The sequence below is a fragment of the Diaporthe batatas genome (assembly GCF_019321695.1).
Source record: "Diaporthe batatas strain CRI 302-4 chromosome Unknown Contig00004, whole genome shotgun sequence".
Taxonomy (NCBI): domain Eukaryota; kingdom Fungi; phylum Ascomycota; class Sordariomycetes; order Diaporthales; family Diaporthaceae; genus Diaporthe; species Diaporthe batatas.
This window is the reverse complement of record NW_025408551.1, coordinates 1508329-1531375: the sequence shown is the minus strand read 5'-3', so window position 1 is coordinate 1531375 and position 23047 is coordinate 1508329. Positions and strand designations below refer to the sequence as shown.

Sequence of the window (23047 nt, the reverse complement as noted above, 5' to 3'; positions counted from 1 at the left end):
CAAACTCTTACTTTTCTCTGCGCACCAATGAGAACAAACCGACGCAAGATCAATCAGCACACTGTGAAGAATACGGCTCACTCCCTGTCACGGTGCCAATACAGTAGGCACCTGGGTAAATACGTGCTCAGGAAAGCGTAAAGAAAGACCCAGCCGGCCCGATATTAGTAACCACAACCTCGAACAGCGGCAGCTCGCCCGCGCCGCCCCTGCCGCCCACGACGCTGGCGCACAGCCGGCTGAGGTCGTCCTCGCCGTAGGTGGTGAGGTCATAGCTCTCGCTGCCGCCAAAGATGACGCGCGTGACGTTGGCCCGCAGGTGCTTGTCCGCGCCCGCGGGGGCCGGGGTGGCCACCTCGCCGCCCTTGAACGACAGCGGGCCGGAGGAGGGGGAGGAGGAGGAGGAGGCGCCCGCGAGGTGCCTGAAGAGCGACGGGTTGTACTCGACGTAGCGCAGCGCCGCGGCCCGCACGTGGGGCCGCGTCGGCAGCGTGCGCACCACCATGCGCTGCTCGCTGACGTCGCCGGTCCCGGGCATGCGCGACTTGATGCACAGCCGGCAGTCTATGGGGGCCGGCGCTGCAGGCGGGGGCGGCTGGGTCGGCGCGGGGGGTGGAGGGGCTTTGATGGGGCCTGTCGTGGGCGTGGATGATGCCGTGGTCGAGTGGGACGAGGCCGACGGCGGTGGCGCCTGCGTGGTGGCTGGGTGGTGGACGTGGTGGCCCATGATCCCAGGAGGGGATGACGCCGAGGTCGACCCGGTATGACTGTTACCGTTGAGGTTGACACTGCTGATGAAATGCTTCATCTGGCCTGGCTGTGGCAGAGTGCCGGGTGGCGGAGGTGGCACCAGTCTTCCGGTCGGAGGCAGAGGCGGGCCGTGGACGGTGAGCATCTGTGATGGATGTGCTCTCATGCCACCCATGGTGACATCCGAGTACACCTGATGTCCCAGGTTCGCGTAACTGCCAGGCGGGCGCATGGGCACGGCAGGCCCAGGCCCAACCTTCCACGTCCCCGGTTGCACTGCGGCCACGCCAGCCGGAGGCATCGGGGGCCCAGAGGTGACATGGCGGGCAGGACCAAGGGTCTTGTAGGTAGGGGCCTGAGAGGGGCTGGAGCGGCGACGATGGATGGGGAAGTTTTGAACGGGGAGGTTGTGTGGATATTCATGGCGTGAGACGTCCGGGTCATCCCGTCTCGGTGAGCGAGAAGGGTATCTCACCCATTCGGGGGACCGGTGAATGCGGGTGTTGCTCGAGGTGTGGGTGCCTCTCGCCCTGCCATAGCCATCGCAAGCCTCATCTTCTGTCATGCTCTCATAGGCAGACTCGGCATCAAAAGACAAGGCAGAGTCCCCCAGATCCTTATCCGGGTCGCCGTCCATGATTTCGGACGCCGACGAGACAGAAGAGACCGCGTCGTCGTCATCGTCAAGGACCTCGCCAATCTTTTTGGGGCACGGGAGGGAAGCAAAGCCATTGGTGGTGATGTAGTTCTGTACCGCGTCCGCAGACTTCACCAAGAGGAGCTCGTAGGCCTTCTGAACCGTCTCGGCGCTCTCGGACGACAGCAGGGCTTCCCTCTCGCCGTCCTTCTCAGAGCGTAGGGCTATTGCCTTGAAGTTGCCCAGGGGCTCCCGGGTCAGGATAATGACTATCTGGGCATCGCGAGAAGAGAAGAAAGAGCAGTTTTCTACGAGAGCAGACATGAGTAATTGACCTGAAAAGTGCCACCAAGACGGGGCTCAAAGGCGAAGATGTGTCGTCTGCAGCAGAGCAACTTGTGGACATGTATAATAGGCACTTACCAACTATCTGTGCGCGATGCTCGCCCATCGTCTGTCCCCAGGTTGCACTGGCAGCCATTAGAGCCTCACGGGGTGCCGTAGGCTGCGTCGAAACTGTCGAATGGTGAGAACAAAGGATGCACCTGGGAGGACGGAGGGTCATGGGGCAAAGGAAGCACAGGAAATTGCGCTTGATGAGAGGGAAACGGTGGGATCGACCGAGGCTCCCGCAAGGCAGGAGTTGAAGAATGAGCACATTGCCTCCTTATATACCAGGTCCAAGCTGAATGAGTGTGGTGTTACGACAGTCGTACATGCAAAACAAGTCCCGGTGCCTCCCTCCGCCTCGTTTTGCTGATAGGCTCAAAACGCGTGCCAACCAGAAAGGTTGGAAGAGCAAAAGGCCACCAACGTGGCGTCTCGAACGGCTAGGGACATGGGCATGACAGAGCGCTCATAAGCTCCCAGACTGCCGCGCGTGCTTGGCCGCAAGGAGGCAGAAGAGGTTTGCTTCCCGCTGTAGAAGCACGCGAGACGGAGGGAGCCCCGATGAGGCTTGGCCGCGCCCTGCAGCAACCCCTGATGCAACTCAACTCCAGCCTGGCCAGCCTGGGACATCACAGCCGTTTGTGGTACAGGACCAGAGTCGGCCCCGGCTCGCCTGGCTGCCTCTGCCTCGTCTGGCCGCAGTCGTGCTCCGCTAAGCCACCGAGCTGTCCAAGCGGTGACGCGGAAACAAGGGGAAAGGTGCATTCTGGACGACCCCGATCTGCACTATCGCAGCCCCGGCCCAGTCGAGTGTCTCATTGCACCAGTCTCACCGATGCCTGAGTGGTGGAAGAGTTGTGCTGCAGTCGCATATGTGTAGCCTCCCAAGCCTGCTCGCGTCCCCCGTGTGGCAGAGACACATGTGCATACTGGTGCCCCGTGTTGCCCAGGCGAGGACTACCACGCGGCTGCTACCCATTCAGCGGAATCCCGGACCCACTGGAGATGTTGTCCTCAGCCGTTGAATGTTGCGAAAGGACGTGATGATCTGATTGGACTGCCTGCTGAGATGTTTCCCGCTGCATGCATTAGATCCCCGTTGTGCGGATGTGTAGCAAGGTGCTTGCTGGCTTTCGGCGACCGATGCTAAGTGGTCAATTGGTACACGAGCAAGGCAGTGCCCGGTATTGCAGGCAAAGACAAGGCAGCATCGGCCAGTCCATCCGCCTTACTCATTCGCGAGGCTGCAACACTTGCCGAGCATCAACGGGGGCAGGGTGGCAAACAATCCCGCTGATCGACAAGCACTGCTGTGTCGTTCGTATTGGCTGATTTTGTTCTCGATTTTGCTTTTTCTCCTGCCCGGCCCGGTTGCTGATCCTTGCTGCAACCGCACCGTGCAGCCCTATCACACCCGGAGAGAGGACCTTAACCAACCGACAACCTCTCCAGCCTATCTTGCAGAGCATCCACAAGCGCCGTCTCCCTGTCCAAAAGGCTCCTGACCTGGGATACCTTCGCCTTCCTCAGCTCGGATGGTATCCTGAGGCTCGCTACAGAAGACGCAGGGCTACCCTCCGAGTTCCCTTCACCCGCCTTATCCTTGCCCTCCAAGCCTGCCACCTGACCTGCCAGCTCGTCCTTGAGGCTCCTGATCTCCCGGATACGCTCTACTGGTCGCTGTGACTTGGGCGCGCCAGCTATCGCTATCGCCCCCTTGTCGCTCTCGCCGGGCTCTGACAGGCTCTGCTCGACTGTCTTGACCTCCTCAACCCATGCCTTTTCCTTGTCGCTGAGCTCGCGACTCGTCTTCTGCTGAACCTTCTTCCGCAGGTTCTCAAACCTCTGCATCAACTCCTCCTGCTTCTTGCGTCGTGCAAACACAGCTCGGGTGAGGCGTGTGTCGTCCGACTCCGTTCCATCATCCCCGCCCGTGACTCTGTCGATCCTGCTCTTCAGCTCGTTGGCCTTATCGATCTGGTCCTTCAGCTCCGCACGCAAGGCATCGCATCTTCGGAATAGCTCCGACACTGCCTCGTTAAGACGCCCCGACTCTGTGCTGATGATCTGATGCGCGTTGGAGAATACCTTGAGCGTGGCTGGCGACAGACGGATTTGCTGCTGCATCAGGGCCACATGCCTGCTTGTCATGAGCAATTGCTGCATCTTGTGCAAGTTTGATGGTTGATCGAAGACTGCAGAAGGCTGGTATGCAGGCCGTGGCGTAAACAGCTCCATTGGGGCTTTCTGCTCTGGCGTGGGTTCGTAGAACGGGGTGGGAGAAGATGACGATTTGATGGGTGGAAGCTCATCCTCAGGGGATTCGAGCTGTAGGGCTACTGGGTCGGATAGCGTGGCTGAAAGAATGAAATAGCCGAGGTCGGGATCACTGATGGCGACACAAGCCGCCAGGGAGTTTCCTGGTGGCCGCTCGACGTAGACTCTCGCGGAGGCCGACTGTCCGCTTGCGATCAAGCCGATTCTGAAATCCGACCCAGCCTCTGACTCCGCGTTCAACTCGCTTTCGAGCCGGAACACCCACGGAGACAAAGACACGTTGGTGATGCCCGAGTTGTGCGTTATGAAAAAGGAGTATCGAGAAGTCGCATCCTCACTGAAGACAGGCCAGCACTCAGGCGTCACCTCAGATAACGCAAGAACATCTAGCGTCTCGTAGGTTAGCAGTGAGGGTAAGTCCTCGTCGTCAGTGATCATGCTGGCTTTCGATTTGACCCGGGGCGGAAGCCACTTCGCCTCGACGCCATCCAAATCCAGACAGATCCTGACTTGTCCACTCGTAGACAGAAGGCAGATCACAGTCAACGAGAGACCCTCCTGTTCATTCTCGTCGAGTTCCAAGACCTCGTCCTCTCCGAGCATGAGATCGTCAGTCTCCATTTTCTGCCCAATGACGCGGATATCCGCCAGTTCCGTGTCAAGGTCATCCTGCTCGTCCTCGTCTGGGTCCATGTCGAAATAGAAAGGTCCTTGGAGCTTGGGTATCAGTCCGGGATGTGTTGGGCGGCGGTACACCTCAATGGGTGGCTCTCCAAGTGAATCTTGAATGATTTTGGGCTCCTGGTTGTCCAGATCAGACATCCACTCGAGTTGCTGTTGCGCGAGTAGCTTGTCTTGTGCAGAGACATCGGGATCGTCCTGGATGGCTGCTAGCTTGGCCACGATAGAGACCGAGAGAGAAGGAACGAGGGTGGGAGGAGGTGCCCAGAGCTCTGGCAGAAGGGGGCACAACGCGTAGACATCGCCTCCCCTCATGGCAATGTACAGGGTCATTGAAGACCAAAGCCCAGAGCCCCTGGCAGCGAAAGCCGCAGCCGCCACCTCCATGTCGAACACGTCTGGCGAAAAGGACGTATTCGTCGCAGTTGTGGACGCTGTGAAGTCCTGATCCAGAGTGACTCCATTGGCCAATTTCTTCAGATCAACAGAAAGCGTTGGGGCGTCAAACGACCATCGATCGGCGGTAGAGATCTCCCAGACCCGTGCAACAGCGTCCTCCGTGACGGTGACCAGTGAACTGCCCTTGACACCAAGAGGATGCCAGATGGCGGACATGACCGCGGATTTTGATGTGACATGGGTGGTTGGCCCCAGCGTGAAGAACTTGGGTTTGAGAGGGTTGCTGTCGGGCGCGGTGAGATGCGAAGAATCGGGGAGGACGCAGATATGTACAGTATGGGCTGTCAGAATTGCCAGGTAGTTGGAGTTCGGCGAGACAACGATTTGCCTGATCTCATCGGCCACAGGAGTCTTGATGATCTGCGAATGCTATCAGTGCCAGGCCCAATCGCAGGCCACATCAGGCAATCGCAGGCCACATCAGGCATGCTCATTCGCAACGACTTACCCTGTATCCCTCAGCAGGTCCGCCTTCGGAGCCCTCGATGGTGTCTCTCGTCTCGTCGTAGATTGAGAAAGAGCCGTTTGAATCCTCTCTCTTGATGCGAGTACTGGCGCCCTTCTCCGCCCAGGTCTCCTTCAGATACACCAGGTCGCCCCATCGTATCTCCCGGTTGACTGCCACAAAGACTTCGGTTCCGCGGCGCGCGATGGTCCGGCGCGGACCAGGTCTCGACTTCTTGTCGGTCGAGTAAGGGGAGAAAACGGAAGCGTTGAGGTCCTCGGACGTGGCCTTGAACAGCTTGTGCCCTGGAGCTGGCTTGCTCAGCCAGCTCGGGGTGTAGGATTTGACCTTGATGTTTGACATGTTTTGCGACCCAGGTCACTGCTCCTGGGGGGTAGCAATGCTAGCAAAATGGGTTGCTGGCTGCGATGTTCTGGTTCATGTGGTAGGTCGTCGAAAGGATTGCAATGCTGGGTCAATTTTGGACAAGGAAGAAACAAGACGCCTGCCAGGGTGAAGGAGGTGAAAGAACCAGAGCCTAACCCAACACAACAAACGTGCAGGAGGAAAGGCGGGCAGGGGTGAGCTTCACTTGACATTTTTAGCGCGTACTTTGAGCTTCCTACCCGCGCCTTGGGTGACCCAGGCCCAGGCGACCCAGGCGTAGAGCAGAGCATACGATTGGGACCCACACCTGCCATATGCAGCTGCAGCTAACTTTCAACTTACACCAGAAGAGCCACAGCAATCTGTTCTGCTAAAATCAGACAATCGCCATCCACCATCTTTACGACAAGATGAGACCGCACGTCCGGAACACAGTTGATCGGCTTGACAGGCCAAGTGCCTACTACAACAGTCGCGCAAGTCCCCCCGCAGCCCAGCACACCGAGCCGTAAGCATGAATCACAAGCTAACAGTTACCGTGGGCCACAGTCCAACAAGCGTGGCCGTCGCAATGACCGCGGCGACGACCGCAACGGCGACGAGCCCGAGCAACCCCCCGAGGACCCCCTCGCGAATGCGACCACTCTCTACGTTGGAAACCTCTCTTTCTATACCACCGAGGAGCAGGTCTATGAGCTGTTCTCCAAGTGCGGCGAGATCAAGCGTCTGGTCATGGGGCTGGACCGGTTCAACAAGACACCCTGCGGCTTCTGCTTCGTCGAGTACTACACCCACCAGGACGCACTGGACTGCATGAAGTACATTGGCGGCACAAAGCTGGACGAGCGCATCATCCGCACGGACCTGGACCCGGGATTCGAGGAGGGCAGGCAGTACGGCCGCGGCAAATCTGGCGGACAGGTACGTGTTTCTGCAGCAGAGCCCCTATCGCTGATCTTGTTCGCTAATCATATCTTCACAGGTGAGAGACGAGTATAGAGAAGAGTTCGACGAGGGCAGAGGCGGTCTGGGCAGAGCCCTGCAAGGACGAGAACGCAGCCTGGAAAACGACGATTACAACCGCCTTGGATAGTGGACAGGATGACCGAATGATCGATCGAGCCGAACTCCAATGACAAACGAATTCCCCGGTGATGCCGAGGGAGCAACACTAGTTGAAGATCTGTCACTGGCCATCAAGAAACATAGCAAGCCTGCCGTGGCGCACCGCAGGTCCCCAAACGGAACGAAAGGTTCAATCAGCTTATCCTGAAAGATGGAAATCACAGGCTGGACCCTAACATCGAACTGGCTGATATCACGGTTCGCATTGAAAATGAGGATGGCCAGGCGCAAAGCGCTTTATTGGACGGAGAGCAGTACCATTCATCGTGAACCTGGGATCTGCACTTTTACTAGACTTATCTACACAATACTAATCCCGTCCAACCACGATCATAATCTTACAACTCTATGCCATGGCTTTGCGAAGTATTTGCAGACTAGGCGACTTCTGTAGCATCCATCCCGGCTTTCTTGTATGGAAAAACACTGCGCTTTCTGGGAGTGTGCCAGGGCAATACCCTCCTGTCCGTTCCGGCGAATTGAGTAGCGTATTATCCCCAATCCTCCATCGTATGCTTCGTGACCATATTCGATCTGGGGCGCCTTCGTATTCCGCATAGGATGCAGCGGTGTGGTGTCTAGCATATCGAACCTCAGCGTCCTCAAGTGACCATTTCTTCGAGTACCATCGCCTAGTATCCAGGAGGGTTGACTCGTTGTGATACTCTCGTCCACTTCGGCAATTCTGCAAAGCACATTCGAGTCAGCCAAAGGAGAAAAACCCCCGCAGTAGACGATACTGCATTCCAAACCCCAAACAGTCCTCCCCTCGGGGCCTGCCTCGACATACTGTGGATTCCCTTGCGGTACCTCTTCTCCTTGCGGTCGAAGATGGTGTACTTGTCCTTGGCGCGCATCTCCTCCTCCTTGGGCATCTCAGCCTTCCACCGCTCCACGGACTTTGTCGTCTCGCCCTTCTTGGCCAGCGCGCTGTCGAGCGTCGCCACGACCGAGTCGACCGCCCGGAGGCGGAGCCGCTGCCGCCGCTTCTGGAACTTGGACAGCCGCCAGGGCGTCTTCCACAGCAGGCCGCTGCTTAATGGGTTTGTGAATCTGAAGGCCCCGAACATGGTGTGCGATTCGAGGGGGTGTGGGTGTTGGATGGGGCGTGTTGTGGTAGACACACGAAGACGACGTTGTCGGCGTGGGGAATTTTGATGGTTGATCGCGCGCCCGGCTGGCTCTGGCAGGCAGGATGGATGGAGCTAGCAAGCACCCTGTGCCGCAACGTAGTTTGGGTGGGGGCCATAATAATCGGTAGGTACCGTGACTGTGGGGGGCTCCCTGCGGCCGGCCCACCTCACGCCGCCGGGAGCTGGGAGCAGCACTCCCATTCCGACCGAAGCCTCAGCCCGTCCCGGCCAAGGCCTTGTGTTTCCACAGAAACACGAGCAGGAAGACAAGAAGAAGAGGAGACAGCCAGAGGCCTGCCAGATGATCGATCGATAACGGGAGCCATGTCCTACTACTTTGCCATCATCGGCACCCAAGACAACCCGCTCTTCGAGCACGAGTTCGGCACGTCCAAGCAAGGCGGCGATGGGCAGTCGCGCTTCTCGGACCAGGCCCGCCACCTGAACCAGTTCATCCTGCACAGCGCGCTGGACGTCGTCGAGGAGGTGCAGTGGAACAATGGGCAACTGTACGTAGAGATGGACTATCCCCTCCCGCCTACGACACCGGCGCCTACCAGCCCCGTTGTTCCCTCCTGGAACATACACATGCTGAGCGAGCAAACCGCTGACCACTGACCCGGGCAGATACCTCAAGGTGATCGACAAGTTCTTCAACAACTACATCTCGTGCTTCGTGACCGGCGCCAACGTCAAGTTCCTGCTGCTGCACCAGCCCTTCGGCGGCTCCTCCTCGTCCGGCTCGCGCTCGTCCACCTCCATCGCCGCGAACCCCACCAGCGCCGCCACCGAGGAGGCCATCAAGAGCTTCTTCTTCGAGGTCTACGAGAACTGGGTCAAGGCCGTCATGAACCCCTTCTACAAGGTCAACATGGAAGTCAAGAGTCCCATCTTTAGGCAGCGGGTCTTTGCCGCAGGGAGGAAGTACTTGTAGTGGCTTGGGCTTGGTCAGATAAGTGCCAGCTGGCGTTTGCGAGGTGGGCAGGACTTCATACAAGGCGCAGGGTACTGGGAAAGGTCACGAACATTGATAGAGCGAGGACGAGGTCGGAAGGCCTGTGAGCAGCCCGCCAGCAGACACACCCATTTACGTTGTGGACGCGGTGGATGAAGGAACACCTGTCTGCCTGATGTAGTTGGCCGTTGAGCCCGCAGTCATCGAGTCACGCATCACATAATCACAACAAGAAACAAGCATTTCGATATGTTCATCAAGTGTATTTGCTGGCGCACTTGTCTTTCGACCAAAGGGCGGTCGTCGCCAATATCCGACGCCCTGTCATTCCGGTTGATCCGTAGTACCCCAACGCCCAAAATCAAGAATTGTCGCAGAAGCCTCCGCCCAGGTTTGCTGCTGTATGATCATCAAACAAGTCCACTAAAACCCCAGCGGTCCCCGACCCTCTAGTTGCCTTGCCCATGCTGTATCGCGTAGGTACCGGAAGAGTACAGGAGCAAAAACAACAGAATGCATTGCAGTCCACCGCACGCGCTTCCCCGCCCGACCGGTGTCGAGAGAAAGAGAAGGAAGCCGCTTAACCACCGAAACCGTATAGGGTACGGCCCTGGCGCTTGAGGGCGTAGACGACGTCGAGGGAGGTGACGGTCTTGCGCTTGGCGTGCTCAGTGTAGGTGACAGCGTCACGGATGACACCCTCAAGGAAGGACTTGAGGACAGAGCGGGTCTCCTCGTAGATCACTGTTGGGGAGGTTAGCATGCGCTCCATTGTGGGCATGGCGACATGAGTAGAACTTACTGGCAGAAATACGCTTGACACCACCACGACGGGCCAGTCGGCGGATAGCGGGCTTGGTAATACCCTGGATGTTGTCACGAAGAATCTTGCGGTGACGCTTGGCGCCGCCCTTTCCGAGACCCTTGCCTCCCTTGCCACCTATAGAAGATGCGTGTTAGCAACGAGCAACAATGAGAGATAGGTTGGTTGTGCAATTATGCAACGGTTGGTGAGGCTTGACGCGGTTGCATGTGGTTGTGGTGATGCAAGACGCGTCGGGGTGAAGTGGTGTCTTGCCCCACTACTGCCACCACTCAACACCAACACGCCCCTAGAGGAGGTGATGACGGATGCAGCAGATGCGACAGCGTCAAAGCCGACGCGTTTTTGACGACAGCGATGAGACAAAATGGAGAATTACTTACGTCCAGTCATCTTGGATGAAGTTGATGAAGAAAAGTGTGATGTTTAGTTGATGAAAATGATGTCGCGGTGGACAAATCGATGGATTGTTGATGGGGGTTTGTGGATGTTGAGTGATGGGGGAGTGAAAGAGAGGAGATAAGAAAGGGAGGAAACGCGAGATACGGGGGGGAGTCGGTTAATAAGGAAGAGTGGGCGGTCGACTGACTTGGGAGTGTGATTCAAGTTGTGGTTTCTGGCAGGCGGAAGGCGCTAGTCAGTTTTGGGGTTTGCTCTTTCCAGCGCTTTTAAAATCGAATTTGCAGCTGCAAAAGCGACCTTAAATCCATGCGGCCTGAAGCGTGCAAAACGGCCCTTTCTCTGCTGTTTGGCCGTCGCGGGGGCCCGTGCACACCGACTCCTGGCGTCTCGGCTTGCAGGGATCCACACTAGCGTCCGCTTTCCGTTAAGGTGACGCTCCGCCGAATCGTTGATTTCGGGGGCCTCGAGGAAGTCATTACCTGCATTCAGGACCGCCCACTCTTCAGACATAAGACCCAAGCTCCTCTCTCAACCTCATCCGCACGTTCTCTATATACAACGCTACAGACCGGACCATTCTGCAGCACTCAGATCCGAGTATGTGGCTCTCCACATGGTCATGTGTTCCCCGCAACACCACTCGAACGAGGCATCGTGAATTTAATGCGGCTGCTATCTTGCCGTCAGAAAAACCGGGTTGGCGAAGATCAGCATGCAACACAATCCACCATCCCTGCATGGCCCTGGCAGCATGTTCTCCCCGAACCCTGAGACAACGTCCAACCACCACACAGTACTCCAGACGCGCCCGAGTTCTGCCGTTTCCTGCGCAAACACAGATGCAACAAGCCTTGTTCTATTTTCTGCTCTGCAGTATGGGCAACCGGCTGCTTGAAGAGCGAGGTCACTGCTATCAAGTTGTCTCAGGCTACTGGCTGATTCAGCACGACACGATGGAAGCGTCGAGGCTTACGCTTCGCTCCGTTACCAACGCGTAGAAACGTACCCACACATACGTGCCATATACTAACCCTAAGGTCGACCGACTAGGTATACACCATCTGATTGCCGTATGTGAACGAGCAAAGGAGAATTCCTGCTTTGGCAACTATAATCAAATCGTCATTGTCGAAACATTGTCATTAATCTGCCGATCGGGCCCTATCTGAGCTGCTCCAGAGACGGGATGCAGCATCCCAAGGTCTGCCTCAGATCTGTTCCGGCCGCGCCTGACTATCGTTGGGAGTAGTACTCTGACCAGCTGGCCACATCCACTAGGCAGATTCTAGCGCACTGCCTTGTCGCATTTACAGCTAGTAAGCCAAATCATCTCGTCACTGGCAACCAGCGGCAGAACGACGAGGTCGACTGGCTGTGAACTGCTCGATACACGTATAGTCAGGAGCAGGAAAGGCGCAATGTCGTAGAGAGCCTTGCCAAAGATGACATCTTGAACACTCGTTTTCCGGCGTGAAAGGCTCGCAGAGTTGGCTTAGATAGGCGAAGTTGGGTCTACATGCGTACATAGGTACCTAGGTATCACTACGCTCTGACAAGCCTGCTGTTAACAGGACGACGCCGCACATTATACTACTTACTAGCCTGGTGGTGGTGACAATTCCATGGCCTCTCTTGCCCTGACCTACTATACAAATCCAACTGCCGTGATCGAAGTACTCATACACAAATATATCGATGGCAGAGAGAGGCCGTGCCAAGCCCCCACGCCACAACGGACTCAAGTAGCCTCCTCATCCAAAACCAAAGGTCGTGATGATTGATGACTACAAATGAGGCTGGTTGATCCGTTGTCAAAAAAAAGAATATGGAGGGAAGCAAAACGAGATTACGCCTGCTCATACCGGCTGCCCTCCCGATATTCCTACCCTCCTTGGGCCCCTCCCAACTCAATACTTTAACGCCTGTGCCATGCCTTAAAACCTTGCCGTGCTCCATGCCATGCTGTTTTCGTTGCCTCGTTCATGGTCGCTGTGTCCTCAAGCCCGAACTGCGCCGCTTATGCCCAGCCAGATTCGTGGTAAGGTGGCCGAATCAAGCCTCAGCTACAAAAAGCCAAGCCAAGGGGCCAGGTTGGAACCGCAGACACACATCATTGTATCATAGAATCGTCGAGGCCGTCGTCCTCCTCGAGGCTCTCTATCGCCTCCTTGATCCGCTGGCTTGCCTGTTGGTACGGTCAGTGCCTGTTTTGCGTTTGGCTCGTGGAGAGCGGATCCGAACTCACCTTGGGGTCCAGGCTCAGTGCCTGGGTGAAGTGGCGCACAGCCTGGCTCTTGTCGTTCTGAGCCTTGTAGAGTTTGCCCAGGAAGAAGTGCACGAGCGCGTTGTTCGGCGCGAGATCTCTTAGCACAAGAAGCTCCTTCTGCGCCGCCGGCAGGTTCCCCACGCTTAGCAGCGCGCGTGCTTTTCTGAACCGTGCCTGTGCAGCTCGCGGCGCCAACTCGGTCGCCTTGTTGAAGTACTGCAGGGCCTGTAGCACATGTTTCTGCTTCTCGAGCACCGTGCCGATACAACAGATTAGGACGGCGTTCATGGGATGTATCACGTGTGCAGAGTGAAAGTGGGTGAACGCCTTGTCGTAATTGCCGAGCTTCTCGTAAACCATACCGATGCCGTAGTAGGCATTGTAGTGGCGTCGGTCAGCGGAGATCGACTGCCTGAATGCCGTCAGGGCTTTGTCATACTCCTCGTTGACCATGTGTTCATGGCCTTGGAGTGTGTAAGCGTAGGCGAATTTCGGGTCGAGCTGTGTTGCTCGCTTGAAACACTTGAGGGCTTGTTCATGGTCCTTTGCTAGCGACCATGCATTGCCCAAGGCACACCACGACTCCGGGGCGAGCCACGCGGAGTCGACCAGCTCATGGGCGAGGAATGACAAGTCCGTCTCTCGTTTCAGGTGCCAGAGGATTGTCGAGTAAACCTCCATGTCTTGTAGACGAGTTGGGGATATTATCCTCAAGCGCCTGAAGAGCCTCTCTGCCTCCGGATAGGCCGCTTGCTCGTACTGAGCCCGGCCCATCTGTGCCAGCACCCACGCGGTATCCTGATGCGGGCGAGGAAGTGAGCTGAAAGACTGTAGCGACTCATGGCATTGGAATTGACAGAGCTGCTGGTAACCATAAGCAAACCTCCTCAGGAGATCCAAGATGGTCTTTAACGCTTCCTCGGATTTAGGTTCCGGTTCTGAGGGTTTCTGGGGCACGCGTTGCACTGCCAAGGGCTCCTTCGCCGGGCCTTCCGCACGGTCGACATCCATATTCGTGTCCTCAGCCCCCCGTCTGTTTCCACTAACCACACGACCGACTGCTGGATTTGGATTTGGTCTGACGAGCCGGGAGATAGGAGCTCTAGCCCTCTTCAACTCACGACCGTTAGATGGGCCAGTAGTAGATGTGCCGGTGTTGGGCTTTGGTCCTGACTGTTTGAACATGTTCAATCTGGCACTACGTCGCTGAGGAGCTTCCTCCCCATGCATCGGCCGAGAATGTACTGGCTGTCCAGACACAGTGCGCTTCCTGTCAGTACTGACCGTCGGCCTGAGGAGCGATGCTGCAGCGTCCGATGGAGCTTCGGCCTCCTGGACCTTCTCTCTCCTCTTGGTCATGAGCTTGTAGCCACCACGTGGGGGTGCCTCGGGTGGTGCCTCTGCAAGGTGCGCTCTGTTTCTCCGAAATGGCGCCTGGGGCGGCTCTGGATTCGTCGGCACCCGCGCTTGATGTGTATCAACGTTGGACCTGGTCGTGGTCGGTGTTTCCATGTCGCCTTGATTTACATAGGGGGCTCCCAAAGCGCCCACCCTTGACCTCGCTGCGACAATCTTGGACATGAAATCGTTGGCGTCCGTATCGGGTGCTTGGAGATCGCTGAACGACGGAATTTCTCGGGAACCTGCCGAGCGGTGCTGCTCAAAAGGGTCCGCAGGATCATGCGCAACCGCTCGTGACGACTTCTTAGGAACGTGGAGAGGTTCGAGTGTGTTTAGCGACGGCTCTTTTGGGTCGGCCACCGGACCGTTCAGCATCTGGTCAAAGTTCCTGACCATATTTTCGTTCACTTTGAATATGTTCGGAACACGGACTGTCACGCCCATGTCGCATAACGAGGTAAATGCATCCCACATCAGAGGGTTCGCCTTCAGAGCGTCCTCGAAGCAAGAGATTGCGCGGTCCTTGTCGTCATAGCCCCGATGGAGCTTCCCTAAGAGACAGCTACAGGCTGCGGCATCAGGGTGCGGCGCTCTCAGCCCGGCGGCGTGCTTCCCCATGTTATTCTTGGAAGCCCATAATACCCTTGACTTTTCTAGCGCGGTGATGCCCTCTTTCCACAATTCCATCCGCAGGCACGCCTGTGCAAACACAAAGGAGCAGCCCAGATGCGTGCCCCTGTAGCCAGAGGCCTTGCTAACTTCGTATGCGGAGCGATCATCGCCGAGCCGTAGGTGGCAAAGTGCGTATAAGAAGGTAGCCTCGGTTTGTTTATCTTTGTCCTGGGCGCATAGTCTCTCGGCAAAGAAGAGAGCATTGTGGGGCGAGAGGTTGTCGAGGTGGTAATATACAGCCTGCCTCAAGATCTCGTTGGTATAGGCCTGGGAGGGCGCCATGTTCGAATAGTTTGCACTCCGGCCGAGCTCTTGTAGCAGTGAGATATGTACTGTCAGCGGCCCCTTCGATCCATGGGAGAGTATATTGAGTGTCTGTTCAAAAGTAACGGGTAGGCGTAGACGCGGTGGGTATCTCGTTCGCTTGCGACAGAATGGGGAAGTGTGGGAGGGGCGTCGATACGGTCGGTCAATGCCGAGCTCTGGGGGAATGTCGTTTTTTCGCCGCTTTCGTAAGATGAATGCCGAACCGGGTGGTGGATGCAGACGTGGTCACCGTAACGCCTGGATAATATGCAGATATGAAAGGGAAAAGAGGAAAACACAGCAGAGAGGTGGCACAGTAAAGTATGCGCTGCCAGCAGTATTAGAAGCAAGTGCAGAGCAATCCGTGTCGTCAGGTGGTCGTGGTCGGTCGTGCAAGTGAGAATCCTCGGCCGGCAGCGACCCAGTGGTCGTGTGTGAAGTATAGGCCGGGATGACGGTCCTCCGTGTCTCGTGGTCGTCGGGCTCAAATGGATATGTCGTGCTTTCCAATGTTTGAGAGCACTGCACGCGTCGTGGCAAAGGCTGAACTCGGAGGAACGAACGAGGTCATGTTTTGGTCTTCGTCGCGAGTTGGTGCAGGAAGGCACGGCAGGGAATAGAACCAAGACAATCAATCGGGCGGGGGTGTGCAGCGGTGAATGGTAGCTGCAAGAAGACGCCCCGGGAGGGATCGAGGGGTCCAAAGAAGCAACTCTGTGAAGCAATTAAGATCCCAGAGAATGGAAAAAAGCGGTAGGTCGTGAAGTTCAGGGCCTGTGGTTGAGGCAGAACTGCCCTGCAATGCACAACCCTCTTGTTGACGTTGGCGCCTGCCGCGCAGTCCCCCGAGACGGCCACGGCTAGTGATTGGCCAGCAGCTCTGGCCGCTGAGCAACCAACCTCCCAGCCTCTTGACTGCCCCACGGCACCCCAGGCTACCCGTACCGAGACAGATGGGTACCTAGGTACGGAGTACCCTAATGACCGTTTGACTCCGTACGGAGCACATGCACATGGATGGATCCTCGACTTATTTTCAGCCTCCCCAAAGTGAACAACGTGGGATCATCACCGACGTCAACTTCCTTTCCTGTCACCAAGGATTTGTCCCCTTTCATCACAACCACCACCAGCCACTCACTGAGTCTCAATCTAATCATTTTGGGCTTTGTGAGGCTTATTCCTGTCTTGTTGCATTCTGGTCACATTAGTCACACGACCACATCACCATCATCCCTTCCTACTTATCTGTCACCTACACACACTTGAGCACTCTTGATCATGGCTCAAAAGGCGAAGAAGGACCGAGCAAAGTCCAATGCCGAGTCCCTGAAAAGCCTCCACATCGGTGCTGCAGCTGTCAATGGCCTCTTCCTCCTGTGGACCTTCTTCATCAGGTCACGCTCCCTGTGGGCCTACGTGCTGCTGTCCCTTCCCAGCTTTGCCTGCGAATTTGCACTCGAGAAGGCCGGGCGGCCCTCGTTCGACCGTTCCACTGGAGCCCTGAGGTCTTCGGGCGAGGACCTCTCCGCACCGGGCTTGACAGAGTACATGTGGGATGTCGTCTGGGTCACCTGGGCGTGCCAGGTCCTCGTTATGTTGTTCGGAAACTGGCTGTGGCTGGTATGGGCCGTCGTTCCCGCCTACGGCGCCTACAAAGGCTACGGCCTTCTAGGGATGGCGAGAGGACTGGCAGGCATGCAAGGTGCCCAGCAGGGTGGCCAGCAGGAGGCTGCCCCAGCTGCGAACCGGAAGCAGCGACGTGCTGCGGCCTGATCTGGTCGATTTAGCATGGCGCCGGTACACGTGGAGACGATCCTGACTGGAATAGCGGTCTATAATTCTATGGTCCATCATATGTACCGCACTGGTTTCTACTGTGACGCACCAACGACGCGTGTGCTATTGCGCCAGCTCAGCAATTGTGGCGGAATCTACGTCTTTGACCAGCACGTGGATGTGCTCTAGAGCTCGGACACTCTGCAGGGCGACCCAATTCTTGAACCACATCACACGCTCCTCGCCTCCCGGGCCTAGCTTGTCGGTAAAGTGCTTCTTGACAAAATCAACAATCAGCCTCCTGCTGTCTGGAGTGACGTCTCCGGTGTCGGGATCCGTCGGGATGATAGTTCGGGTCCAGACTACCAAGTGCGTGATGCCAGGGGTCAGGCCGTAGGGCCAGTCATTGACGAGGACAACATAGTCGGACGGGTCCTTGAAAGGGATCTCAGAGGCGGGCGTGAAAGGGACTGGGCCCCACGACTTTGGAAGGCGGTGTTGCAGCAGGAAATTGGTCATGGATCCATAGGCAGCTTTGGTCTCGGCTGTCCACTTCATGTACCGGCGGAGGTCTGAGGGCTTTCGCTTCAGAACCGAGAGGTTGTTGGTGTCTGCAGAATCAGTCAGGGAAACACGTCTACGTAATACTACACACAGAGTCTCAGGCCTCGCATACCGATGATCTCCTTTAGCTCTTCCCAGTCGTGGTACTTGAACTCCTCGTCCGTCTGCGAGAGCACCCACTTATCCACCTCCGTCAGTGGGAATGGCGCGTCCTCGACCTTTTCGCCCATGTTGGCTGTCTATGAAAGTAAGTCAGCAGGCAGGCAGCAAGGTCAAGGTCAACTCACTGGGTGGATGGTAGAGGAGTCAATTGATTCAGTAGTCTTGCTACTCAGAAGCCTTGTTCATCTATGAGAAATCCAATGCAAAAACGAAAGCAAGAAAATGAATCGCCGGGTGTCACCTCTGGTCGTAGAGTGGTGCAAACTGGATGACTCCTGGCAGGGCTTGACACGCACGCAGCTGTTCAAGGGCGTGCCACTGCTGACTGGGCAGCTTGAGTGCCCGAGTTGGACCACCCCACCTTGGCAGTCGGCGGGCCGGATTGGGCGCACGGTGGAATGGCGGGGGGCTGGGCAGCTGCTCGGTGGCATAGCCCGAGTATTTCCTTGAGCACTTGTACTGTGGTAGATTGAGCCGCAATATTAGCGTAGACCCTACCAATCGGTTATTACACTGTCATCAGTACACCCTCTCATGCGTGCTATGAAATTTGAAAGACTCGACCCTTCTGTGGTGGAAATATGCAAATGTTCTGTACCAAGTCCAACAACACCATGTCATGGCCTCCACAAGACGACAACTCTCACATTTTACTGGCTGTCTACCCTACCAATTAGGATCACATATGCGAGAGACAGATGCAAGATGCACATGCGTGATAATATTCTCTGTCAAGAAACACGGCGTACCCATGACTCGGATCCTATGACGCTACGTACTTAAGTAATGATCTTGTAACCCACGACCACCCCTCACGCGTAGGGTCTTGTAGCCGTGCCGTCCAGCAGGCTTTTAATATAGCTCTCATAGGAGGTGAACTCCATGTCCGGGTAGAGCTCTTTGCCCAACAGGTACCCCAGGTACTTGGCGTTCTCGGGCGTGTTATCCCCACGGATGCCCCACGAGTACTGGTACTCAAAACTCCAGAGCATCTGCAGAGCGCGAGTGTCTTCCGGCACGGCTCCATCCGGCCCAAAGGCCCCGTCGATCTGGGCCTGCAGCGCCTCCGCGGAAAGCTTCTCAGATTCAACGTTAGCAAAGCGGCCACGGGCATGATAAGACACTCAAGTAGTAGAGTTGCAAAAGGAGTTCCATACATAGTTGCGCTCCAGCTTCTCCCCGCTCAGCTCCTCGACCTTGTCGAAAATCTGCTTCTGCGACAAGACCTCGCTGTGTGCGAAGACCATCCTGTTCAAGGTGCGGGGGTCGGCGATGATCTTGGCGACATATCGGCCGATATCCTTGACATCAGTCAGGGCAGAGGGCACCGAACCGTCTCCCACCAGATACGACACGGGTACCAAGAGGCCGGAGTCGGCACGTCCGGAAGGGACCCTTGGTGCGCTGATCTGATACCACCAGCCCACGTCGATGAGCGTGTACGGCAGGTAGATCTTCTTGATGTGGTTGAGGACTGTCTCTTTCTGCGAACTGTATCAGCTGCGGTCCTGCCGAGTTGGGGGGGGGGCGGGGTAACAGCATCTGCTCACCGTATCGCGCAGCTTCATCACACCCGCCGGGGGACAAGCGGTTGCAAAGGTGCAGGGGATGAAGCGGCCCACTCCAGCCTTCTTCGCGGCATTTGCGAGGGGGATCTGGTCCAACAAGGCCGTTGCAACGATGGCCGAGATGACAACATCCGCGCCCTTGAGGAGGTTGACTAGGTCTGCCTCAGGACCTTTCAGGTCGGCAGCCACGACCTTGACGCCCTTGCTCCTCAACTCATCGTTGTTCTTGCTGTTGAGAGATGCCTCTCGCGTCACAGCCGTAATTTCCTAGCATCCAGCGTCAATTAGCCCATCATCTCGGCGACGCGCTTAGCTACCCAATGCGGGGGGCAAGACACATACAAATTGCGTAGTAGATTCGAGGAGGCCGTTCACGATACTACCGCCCGTCGCTCCGGAAGCACCAATGATAATGACCTTCATTCTGGCAATGTAAAGTAAATTTGTGTGGTTATGGTAAGATGCAAGTGAGATTGTTACTAAGTATCTGTTGCTGAAGAGAGTTGGGGGCTGATGAATATATAAGCACTTTCATAAACGCGGAATATCGGGAGCCCATAAAATGCCAAATGTACGGAATAGTTAGTCCCCTGCACGAATACGTCGAGTCAATTTAAAACTGCTTAACAACAACTGGTGCAGTGGGGAATGACGGACGAACTCGGCCGAAGCACGGACTACTGAGACAAACTTTATTTACTGTGTTGGGAAAAGTCCTAGAGAGCCTGACCTTTCAGGACTGCTACTCCTCAGGGGCGACAGGACAAGAAAAAAGTCTCCGTCGGCATGATTGTCAACCGAGTACTAGGTACTCCGCAGACCAAATACGCAGATACGAGAGCGAAACTACACACCTACCCTGGGTACTAATGAGAACTCCGACTTGACAGGGTCCACCTTTACATCCGATCGCCACTTAAGGTAGATCTTTATGAACTATTTGTATTTTTGAGTTCCTCTGTTAAGCTGAACTCCACAGTTAGTGTCCTAGAAGGACAAGACCCAATGTATCTTTCATGATAAGCTCAGTTAGTTTTGCATTGCAGGAATGTTCACAGGAGGCGGATCTCTACACTCGCTGAGCAGCACTGGCTCTCCGAACTTTGTGGACACCTCAAGATGTAGCGTTGTCTTTTCTCTGACGCAATAGGTGCCTAGTGGTCCTGAGTCATTGCATGGATGTATGCAAACCCTTCTAGGAGATCGGCCTTCATTGGAACTCGAGCGACTGGACATGGTCGTTGCGGCAACCACTGCAACTCCTCATTGTTGAGTTCAAAAAGGGTTCGTTTAAGCTAAGCGGTGAACTTTGCCCTAAGACAGCCCGCTAACGTTTCAAGCTCCCCGGGGTCTCATGGGTGGTGATAAATTGGACTCGGCGAGGCGTGGTTACGGCGTTGCAGAATGCACAATCTATGCCCAGTTGGTTTCACTAACTGCCCAGGTGCCCTTCTGAGTAATATGTCGTATAATATCTACAGTGCTGTGATATAATCGTGCATAACCCGCGGGAAGAGATCATGCGCAGCGAGGACCACAGGCATTAAGAAACAGATAGTAACAAATGAGAATACAAGTGGAAGCTACCAGATCTAACTCCAGGGAACAAATTCGCGCTACTGTTTACTTTCCATAAAGCCAGAGACATAGGGAGGAAAAATGAATGTGGTGGGTTCTACCTAGCAACTCGGAAAGTAAGCTCCAGTCCTCCCATCGAAAATAGTCCTCGAGAGATGTCCAAGGATACTCGGCGCCAATCTGCTCCATTTAAGGTCATTCATATCATTTCAAAACACAGACAAGCAGTGTACTACTAGTAGCCCTAGAGAGGCTTCCTCCTGCTTATATATATAGTTTCACTTCTATTCTATATATATAGTTTCACTTCTATTCTATATATATAGTTTCACTTCTATTCTATATATATAGTTTCATTTCTATTTTATATATATAATTATATAGTTTTACTTTTATTTTATATATATTTAAAGATATATATAATATTTTATATAATAATAAATATTTAAAATTTAATATTTAAAAAATATTAATAATAATAATTATAATATAATAAATATTTATAATTTTAATTTTATAATATATAAATAAAGTTAAAAATATTATTTTAATAATAATATTAATTATAAATAAAAGTAATTTATAAAACTAATATTTATTTATTTAATAATTATATTTACTTATTTAGTTTTTATTAATTACTTACTTAATATAAGAATTTATATATAGAGTTTATATAAAACTATATATTTAATTAAAATTCTTTAAATTTTTAATACTTTTAATATAAACTTCTTTTAATATACCTTTTAATACACTTTTAATACACCTTCTAGCACACCTTCTAGTATACCTTTTAATATACCTTTTAAGTTATATATATTTAAGTATTAATTAAGTATTTAAATACTAACTAAATATTAAAAGGTTAAAAGTTTAAAGTATTAAAAAGTTAAAAAAAGTATTAAAAGGTTAGAAAAAGTATAATTTTTATTTTTATTTTTTTAATTTTTAGTTTTTTAATATTTAGTTAGTATTTAAATATTTAATTAATACTTAAATATATATAATTTAAATAATAAAGGTAAAGGTAAAGGTAAAGGTAAAGGTAAATATAAAAGGGTATTAAAAGGGGTGTTAGAAAGGGTATTAAAAGGGGTGCTAAAAGGAGCTTATACTAAAAGTATTAAAAATTAAAAAAGGAAATTATACTATAAAGTTTTTTAATATTAATTTAAAAGATATTTATAAATATAAAGGAGTTACTTAAAAAAATTAATATTAAGTAAGTAATTAATAGGAATTAAGTAAGTAAATATAATTATTAAGTAAATAAATATTAACTTTAATTTATAGTTTAATTATTATAAAAAGTTATATAATAAAATTAAATTTAAAAATAATTATTATATAAATAAATTATATTAAGAAAAGTTTAATTAAAAATTATTTCTTTAAATATATATATATATAGTTTTACTTTTATTTTATATATATTTAAAGATATATATAATATTTTATATAATAATAAATATTTAAAACTTAATATTTAAAAGAATATAATATTAATAATAATAATTATAATATAATAAATATTTATAATTTTAACTTTATAATATATAAATAAAGTTAAAAGGTATTATTTTAATAATAATATTAATATTATAAAAAAGTTATATAATAAAATTAAGTCTTTAAAATAATTATTATATAAATAAATTATATTAAAGAAAGTTTAATTAAAAATTATTCTTTTAAATATATCTTTATATATATATATATATATATATATATTAATAAAACCCTATTAAATAAATATTATAACTTTTATTTAAATATATAGTTATTAACTTTAAAAGAATTTAAAATAAAAAATAATTTATAATATATTACTTTTAAAACTTTTATAATAAAGTATTAAAACTTTTAAAAGAATTTTAAAAGTAATTTATAAAAAATAAAAAAAGTATAATAAACTTATTCTTCTTTAAGTTTATATTTTTATTATTAATAATTATTAAATTTTTAATAATATAAAAATATAATAAAAATAAAGGAAAGAATAAATTTAAAGTTTCTTTTTAAAAGATTATAAGAATATATATAAAGCTATTAAAGACTTTATATATAAGCTTTAAATTAAGAAAGAAATAAATAATTATATAATATAAAGGAAAAATATAATATAGTTAAAGTTATATATATATATATATTATAATAAAACTTTTATTAAATAAATTAATATTATACCTTTTATTTAAATATATAATTATTAATTTTAAAAGAATTTAAAATAAAGAAATAATTTATAATATATTACTTTTAAAACTTTTATAATAAAGTATTA

At 51.9% G+C, this 23047-nt stretch overlaps 10 protein-coding genes across 10 annotated transcripts; 3 read left to right on the top strand and 7 right to left on the bottom strand.

The window, feature by feature from the left end:
- Positions 1-127: 127 nt before the first annotated feature.
- On the bottom strand, positions 128-1952 carry KVR01_004640 (uncharacterized protein; the record flags this gene model as incomplete). The annotated part of the gene is made up of 2 exons (XM_044785403.1): positions 128-1695; positions 1811-1952. 2 exons carry the CDS (start codon positions 1950-1952, stop codon positions 128-130), a joined length of 1710 nt encoding a protein of 569 aa, XP_044646804.1.
- A 1253-nt stretch (positions 1953-3205) lies between these two features.
- On the bottom strand, positions 3206-6002 carry KVR01_004488 (uncharacterized protein; the record flags this gene model as incomplete). The annotated part of the gene is made up of 2 exons (XM_044788845.1): positions 3206-5554; positions 5643-6002. 2 exons carry the CDS (start codon positions 6000-6002, stop codon positions 3206-3208), a joined length of 2709 nt encoding a protein of 902 aa, XP_044646652.1.
- Positions 6003-6436: 434 nt separating this feature from the next.
- On the top strand, positions 6437-7119 carry KVR01_004420 (nuclear cap-binding protein subunit CBC2; the record flags this gene model as incomplete). Its single annotated transcript, XM_044786527.1, has 3 exons — positions 6437-6448; positions 6576-6947; positions 7009-7119. The coding sequence occupies 3 exons, from the start codon at positions 6437-6439 to the stop codon at positions 7117-7119; spliced, it is 495 nt and encodes a 164-aa protein (XP_044646584.1).
- Positions 7120-7783: 664 nt separating this feature from the next.
- KVR01_004071 (mitochondrial 54S ribosomal protein YmL31) lies at positions 7784-8221 on the bottom strand (the record flags this gene model as incomplete). Its single annotated transcript, XM_044788051.1, has 2 exons — positions 7784-7836; positions 7942-8221. The coding sequence occupies 2 exons, from the start codon at positions 8219-8221 to the stop codon at positions 7784-7786; spliced, it is 333 nt and encodes a 110-aa protein (XP_044646235.1).
- Positions 8222-8446: 225 nt separating this feature from the next.
- On the top strand, positions 8447-9504 carry KVR01_004721 (TRAPP subunit TRS20). The gene is made up of 2 exons (XM_044787560.1): positions 8447-8793; positions 8912-9504. Exons 1-2 carry the CDS (start codon positions 8609-8611, stop codon positions 9216-9218), a joined length of 492 nt encoding a protein of 163 aa, XP_044646885.1. The 5' UTR covers positions 8447-8608; the 3' UTR covers positions 9219-9504.
- KVR01_004026 (uncharacterized protein) lies at positions 9489-10740 on the bottom strand. Its single transcript, XM_044783293.1, has 3 exons — positions 10446-10740; positions 10042-10179; positions 9489-9983 (listed from the first exon to the last, which is right to left on the bottom strand). The coding sequence occupies exons 1-3, from the start codon at positions 10453-10455 to the stop codon at positions 9820-9822; spliced, it is 312 nt and encodes a 103-aa protein (XP_044646190.1). The 5' UTR covers positions 10456-10740; the 3' UTR covers positions 9489-9819.
- Positions 10741-11956: 1216 nt separating this feature from the next.
- KVR01_004638 (anaphase promoting complex subunit CDC27) lies at positions 11957-15874 on the bottom strand. Its single transcript, XM_044786475.1, has 2 exons — positions 12710-15874; positions 11957-12649 (listed from the first exon to the last, which is right to left on the bottom strand). Exons 1-2 carry the CDS (start codon positions 15083-15085, stop codon positions 12575-12577), a joined length of 2451 nt encoding a protein of 816 aa, XP_044646802.1. The 5' UTR covers positions 15086-15874; the 3' UTR covers positions 11957-12574.
- A 221-nt stretch (positions 15875-16095) lies between these two features.
- KVR01_004710 (uncharacterized protein) lies at positions 16096-18133 on the bottom strand. The gene is made up of 2 exons (XM_044783202.1): positions 17565-18133; positions 16096-17499 (listed from the first exon to the last, which is right to left on the bottom strand). Exons 1-2 carry the CDS (start codon positions 17680-17682, stop codon positions 17012-17014), a joined length of 606 nt encoding a protein of 201 aa, XP_044646874.1. The 5' UTR covers positions 17683-18133; the 3' UTR covers positions 16096-17011.
- On the top strand, positions 16391-16885 carry KVR01_004047 (uncharacterized protein; the record flags this gene model as incomplete). The annotated part of the gene is made up of 1 exon (XM_044784556.1): positions 16391-16885. The coding sequence occupies one exon, from the start codon at positions 16391-16393 to the stop codon at positions 16883-16885; it is 495 nt and encodes a 164-aa protein (XP_044646211.1).
- Positions 18134-18375: 242 nt separating the features above from the next.
- KVR01_004127 (uncharacterized protein) lies at positions 18376-19611 on the bottom strand. Its single transcript, XM_044786923.1, has 4 exons — positions 19525-19611; positions 19165-19449; positions 18772-19098; positions 18376-18690 (listed from the first exon to the last, which is right to left on the bottom strand). The coding sequence occupies exons 1-4, from the start codon at positions 19603-19605 to the stop codon at positions 18427-18429; spliced, it is 957 nt and encodes a 318-aa protein (XP_044646291.1). The 5' UTR covers positions 19606-19611; the 3' UTR covers positions 18376-18426.
- Positions 19612-23047: the final 3436 nt, after the last annotated feature.

What these genes read in the sequence shown, in the direction of transcription:
- KVR01_004721 (XM_044787560.1), top strand. Translation starts at nt 8,609, where the DNA reads ATGTCCTACTACTTTGCCATCATCGGCACCCAAGACAACCCGCTCTTC. An exon ending in CAGTGGAACAATGGGCAACT is followed by an intron (nt 8,794 to 8,911) that starts GTACGTAGAGAT and finishes TGACCCGGGCAG; the next exon opens with ATACCTCAAGGTGATCGACA.
- KVR01_004026 (XM_044783293.1), bottom strand. An exon ending in TGTCAAGCGTATTTCTGCCA is followed by an intron (nt 9,984 to 10,041) that starts GTAAGTTCTACT and finishes CCTCCCCAACAG; the next exon opens with TGATCTACGAGGAGACCCGC.
- KVR01_004638 (XM_044786475.1), bottom strand. Translation starts at nt 15,085, where the DNA reads ATGGCGCCCTCCCAGGCCTATACCAACGAGATCTTGAGGCAGGCTGTA. An exon ending in CACTGAGCCTGGACCCCAAG is followed by an intron (nt 12,650 to 12,709) that starts GTGAGTTCGGAT and finishes CCGTACCAACAG; the next exon opens with GCAAGCCAGCGGATCAAGGA.
- KVR01_004710 (XM_044783202.1), bottom strand. Translation starts at nt 17,682, where the DNA reads ATGGGCGAAAAGGTCGAGGACGCGCCATTCCCACTGACGGAGGTGGAT. An exon ending in AGAGCTAAAGGAGATCATCG is followed by an intron (nt 17,500 to 17,564) that starts GTATGCGAGGCC and finishes CTGATTCTGCAG; the next exon opens with ACACCAACAACCTCTCGGTT.
- KVR01_004127 (XM_044786923.1), bottom strand. Translation starts at nt 19,605, where the DNA reads ATGAAGGTCATTATCATTGGTGCTTCCGGAGCGACGGGCGGTAGTATC. An exon ending in TCGAATCTACTACGCAATTT is followed by an intron (nt 19,450 to 19,524) that starts GTATGTGTCTTG and finishes GCTGGATGCTAG; the next exon opens with GAAATTACGGCTGTGACGCG. An exon ending in TGATGAAGCTGCGCGATACG is followed by an intron (nt 19,099 to 19,164) that starts GTGAGCAGATGC and finishes TACAGTTCGCAG; the next exon opens with AAAGAGACAGTCCTCAACCA.